Here is a 5310-nt window from a genome sequence, read left to right as displayed (position 1 = left end):
AGGTGATCCACCCACCTCGGCCTCCCAGAGTGCTAGGATTCCAGGTGTAAGCTACTGCACCCCACCCCAGCTAATTTTTCTATTTTTAGTAGAGAAGGGGTCTCCCTCTTGCTCAGGCTGGTCTGGAACTCCTGGTTTCAAGCAATCCTTCCATCTCACCTCCCAGAGTGCTAGGATTACAGGCATGGACCACAGTGCCCAGGACTTTCATAATTCTTTTTTTTCTCCTACAAAGTGATACAACTTTCTCTCCCTATATGAGCTGAACTAGATGTCCTTTAATTTCAGTATATCCAACGCTAATGTAAATAGAAATGAGAGAAACTGGAAATTCTCCATTTTTCATATTTATACATAGACTAGCTTAAAAATCCAATTATAGATGTTATATTTTCAAAAAAACCCCAAAGATTTGTGTATTAGTTACATCTCTGAAAAATGGTTTCATTAAATTCTTTTTTTTTTTTTTTAGAATATAAACTGGTACAATCTTTATTGAAAATAGTCATTAAATTCTTGATCTACAAAGTCTCAAATTTAGTATAACTGAGTTTCTCTACTATATCGAGATCTCTTAGAAAACATAAAGTCAGTCATAGCGTTAACCTATGTTTTAATAAAAGGCCTAAAGAAGACAATCTATACTGATCTATTTTGGTTCTAGAGAATTTAGAACTACGTCATTCTAAAAAACAAGAAAAGAATTAGTCTTACAAATGAGGATTTTATAGTGCTTTAAATGACAGAACAGATGGGGAAGCTCTTTCTATCTAATGCCCAGGAGGCAGCTTATGAGAGAAGAACAGACTCTGCCTGGTTTACTTTTGGTCCCACAAAACAGCTGGGCGTTGTGGCAGGCACCTGTAGTCCCAGCTACTCGGGAGGCTGAGACAAGAGAATCACTTAAGCCCAGGAGTTGGAGTTTGCTGTGAGCTGTGATGCCACAGCGCTCTACCCAGGGTGACAGAGTGAGACACAACAGTAAAAAGTAGCTGTCTTCAAAATTAACAACTCATGGCCACATACTTGCCAGATCAAGCAGATCTGGTTACAAATTCTGACTCTGCTATAAATTAGCTGTAACACAGTGGACAAATTAGTCTCAGAGGCTCCAATTTTCACAGCTGAGGATGATGAGAATTAAGCAAGTTACAATTGTAAAGGACAGAAAACAAAAAGTAAAAGATAAATTATATAACAGTATTCCGTATTAAACATCAAGAGCTTTTTTTGGCAGTTTTTGGCCAGGGCTGGGTTTGAGCCCGCCACCTGTGGCATATGGGGCCGGTGCCCTACCCTTTGAGCCACAGGTGCTGCCCATGGAGCTTTATTTTCCCTGTGCACTTTCACCAGCTTGAGGTTATCTCACGGCACCTCCAAAAGGCCAGGGATTTCCAGGCTTTGTTCACTGCACTGTCCCCAGCACCAAGAACGCTGTGTGACAAAGCACAGGTCCCCAAGAAATACTGGACTAAAAAGAATGTTTCATTTATTGGGTAAACTGGGCTAATAAGCTGAGACTAAAGTCAGTAATCAAAAAAAAAAAATGGATAATTGCTTTTCCATTCTTGTGATACTTTACTAAGAAGAATGTGTTCAACTCCATCTAGGAAATCACAAAAGATGTGAAGCAATGACCCAATGTGCTCAATACTACTAAGAAGCCAGCAGACGATCTGACACACCCCCCCAGAGGAGAAAAACTCATCTCAATTCAAGTTGGGAGGAGGGGTAAAGAGGGGCGGGGAGGGAGAGATGGGGGTTGTCTCACTGAACGGCACTGGTGGGAGGTCTGGCACACCTTAACCCTACGGTGATAATGCTCATACTAACTTACAGGATTACCCTGAGGGTAAAATACGAACTCATTTGGAGGCGCGTATCTTCCCTTCCGCAAGAGTTCTCTTTGCCTGACTACAGGAAAGCGCCGAGAGATGAACAGGAACATGGCCTATTCGGCTGGACCATGTAAGGGTATCAAAGAGCTTTGTAAAGCCTGGTCCAGGTGGCTCACACCTGTAATCCTAGTACTCTGGGAGGCCGACGCAGGTGATAGCCTCAGCTCAGGAGTTGGAGACCAGCCTGAGCAAAAGCAAGACCCCATCCTTACTAAAAATAGGAAATTAGCCAAATGTGGTGGGTGCCAGTAGTCCCAGCTAGTGGGGAGGCTCAGATAAAGAGGATCACTTGAGCGCAGGAGTTTGAGGTTGCTGTGAGCTATGACAACGCGGCACTCAACCGCAGGGCAACTGAGGCTTGTCTAAAAAAACAAAAACCAAAGAAAGAGCTTGGTAAATTTTTTTTTTTTTGAGACAGAGCCTCAAGCTATCCCCCTGGGTAGAGTGCCATGGCATCACACTGACAGCAACCTCCAACTCCTGAGCTCAAGCGAGTCTCCTGCCTCAGCCTCCCAAGTAGCTGGGACCATAGGCGCCTGCCACAACGCCTGGCCATTTTTTGGTTGCAGCCATCATTGTTGTTTGGCGGGCCTGGGCTGGGGATTCGAACCCGCCACCTTAGGTGTATGTGGCTGGCGCCTTAGCCGCTTGAGCCACAGGCGCCGAGCCAAGAGCTTGGTAAATTTAAAAGCACTGTCCGTTCGAGTGCTTTATGTGTCCAGAACGACATATTACGTAATTTAACCTTCAGAACAAGTCTGCGAGATAGGTACAAATATCGTATCACAAAACTGAGTTTTCCAGTGGTTAAGTAAATGCTCTAAAGTCACCCGGGTCTGTTTGGTTCGAAAGCCACCATGGGGAGAGAGAATTAGGAATTGAATTAAAATTCTATGAAAGCAACTGCAAATAAAAAATAAACTCGTTCAAAAGGATGATGGCACAGGCAAAGACACCATAATAGAATTAATAATACCCTGGGTTGGCCTTCACGTCCTGGGCCTATTCTGCAAACTCTATGCAAACTATACCTACATAAAAACACCCAAGAAAATCCAAGGGCCTCAAGTTGAAAAGCCACACACAGAGGCACACAACTGATAAACAAATCGGACTTCCGCGTCGCTTCCCATTGGCCCATGAAGGGGAGGTGCCTACGGAGTTGACGGTCACTGGCGAGAATGGCCATTTTTTCCATTTGCAAACCCCGTCAGAAGAAAGGGACATAACGTTCCCGAGTCACGGCAACAACGCGAGTTCTGGCCAACGTTTAGGGGGACCCAAAGGTCCTCAAGGTAGTTACAGTCCTTGTTCCTAGCGACGCACAGGGGCCTGCGTCTACATCCGGGTAGGCAGAAAGCGCCTTTCAATTGGCTGGGGAAGACGGTCTTCATTTGTTTACACACACACAAACAAGCCTCAAACTTAACGACGCCTTCACTCAAACCGACGCAACGCCTGGCAGGGCAATTTGGCCCAGCAGGAAAAGACCAGAGCAGCCTGGAGACCCAGGCGCGGAGACCCGGCTAATCGCCGCGCAAACCGGAGCACGTCCCCTCCCCTCTCGGACGGGCTTGACAACTGCACCTGTTCACGCCACCGACCAGGTGGGGGAGGGAATCCAGTGGGTCCCCAGGACCCGTTTAATAGTCGCGACCCCAGCACAACCTCAAACCTGGCTGTGCTGCTGTAGGGCGAGTCGAGTTCCCCATTCTGAACCCGAGAGGGAAGAGCAGCGAGCCCGGGTTCACCTTCAGCGCTCCCGAGAGCCTTTCCGACGCCCGCCGGGGTCGGGGCAGTGCGCGGAGGGACCCGCCCCTCTCCGCGGGGCGCCCCCCGGGTGGGACGGCGACCAGGCCCCGGAGCCCCGCCCGCCCCGGGCGCACCTCCAGCGTGTAGCTCTCGCTGATGCTCCGGTAGCTGTCCCAGGCCTCGGCCCGCGCCGCCTCGTCCATGTTGAGGCGGCTGCACAGCTCGTCAAACCGCAGCTGGGTCTGAGGGGTCGGGGACTCTGCAGGCTGCGCCGCGTCCCCCGCCTCGCCGTCCTCCTCCTCCTCCTCCTCCGAGGCCGCAGCCGCCGGAGGGGCTGGGGGCGGCGGCGGCGACTGGTCACCTCCGGACGGCATCGCGCACCGCGGGCAGCCTCAGGGGAAGCGAGGGCCCGGGCCCACAGCCATTCAAACCGAGACGCGCCCGCCCGCACCGAGGCTGCGCGGTCGCCGGCGCTCGGGGCGCGTCCCGGCACCCGTAGTTCCGAGCACGGTCTTCTGGGAAATGTAGTCCAGGCCGGGGTCCACGGGAGCCCCAAACCAGGTCGCATAGTCTGAAATCAAGCCCCCCTCTCCGCATTTTAAACACACACCTGCCCATCATGACAGCTTCAGCAGGGCTTTAGAAGAGAAGACGTCCGAGAAACACCGGTGTGTGATGGTTCAGTGTAAGCTGCTCCCAGAAACAACGCTTCCTCACCACCTGGAAGCATTGACCTAAAAAGCAAGGATAAGAGCAAGGGCCTGTCTGCCTCAGGGCAAATCTCACAATGTCTAGTTATTTGCTACGTTTTAATTGTATGTGAGCCTTTCAAGTATTACTGGATTTTTTTTTTTTTTAGTGCAGTAATTCTTTTTTCCTATACAGCAAACTTAGATTCATTGTGACATAGTTGTACTATCCGCAACCACCCACTTGGTTTCACTTTATTCCTTTTTAAATTTTTATTAGCGTTCTCTTTTTACATCTCTAATAGAATGGAATCACGTTATTGCCAATCCTCTTGATTTATTAATGAGTATACATGTGATGGGTATTATTTTCAAGCTTGTGGAGCTGTAAGACATTTGCTTTTTTTTTTTCTCAGTAGAATATGTAAACTGAGGGGGTAAGTGGACTAGGACACAAGTGGGAGTTTATGGAATAAGCTATAACAGGAAGAGGGCAGAAGCAGGTGAGACCAGTAACAAGGTATCTCCAGAGTAATTTTGAGACAATGAAACCCTCTGCGAGAAACCTGCAAATTTCCCAGTAATTAGCAATGTTTTTGGAGTTGGATTTGCTTTCTAACTGCTGAGTCTCAAGGTGATTATGGGGTCAACACAAATGGTTTAAAAATGTAAAAAGCTTCTGATTTTAAAACTCTAGCACTTTACATATATTTAGGCTGGAGATATTTGTTTTAAAATTATAGTACTTCCTCTTTTGGATACCATTATCAGCACTTTAGTGTATGTTAAAGGAAGCTATTTAGCCTGAGGTTGTCTCTCTTACCTCAGCAAACTGTAGCTCTTACCTCAACAAACTAAAACTGAATTTAATGTAAACAGTAAAACAAAACTGAAGCTCAACCAAGCAAAAACTAACCAACTATCCTCTAATTGGGAATGTTCAACCAGATCATACCCAACTAAGGCAAACA

The 5310-nt window shown here is 47.6% G+C and overlaps 1 protein-coding gene across 4 annotated transcripts in view; it reads right to left on the bottom strand.

Annotated features, from left to right (window-relative positions):
• RBL2 (RB transcriptional corepressor like 2) overlaps positions 1-4143 on the bottom strand; it is a 58950-nt gene extending 54807 nt beyond the window's left edge. The window contains exon 1 of one of the 4 annotated variants that reach the window (XM_003792541.3): positions 3785-4143. In XM_003792541.3, coding sequence (XP_003792589.1) covers positions 3785-4024 — 240 coding nt within the window. In that variant the 5' untranslated portion in view covers positions 4025-4143. The other 3 variants (XM_023514755.1, XM_023514757.1, XM_023514756.1) reach the window with 3 other exon arrangements.
• Between the last annotated feature and the right edge of the window lie 1167 nt (positions 4144-5310).

This window comes from Otolemur garnettii, unplaced genomic scaffold, assembly GCF_000181295.1.
Source record: "Otolemur garnettii isolate 467f Iridium unplaced genomic scaffold, OtoGar3 scaffold00058, whole genome shotgun sequence".
Taxonomy (NCBI): Eukaryota; Metazoa; Chordata; class Mammalia; order Primates; family Galagidae; genus Otolemur; species Otolemur garnettii.
Note: the sequence above shows the minus strand (reverse complement) of the source record. Positions and strands in the feature narration are given on the sequence as shown.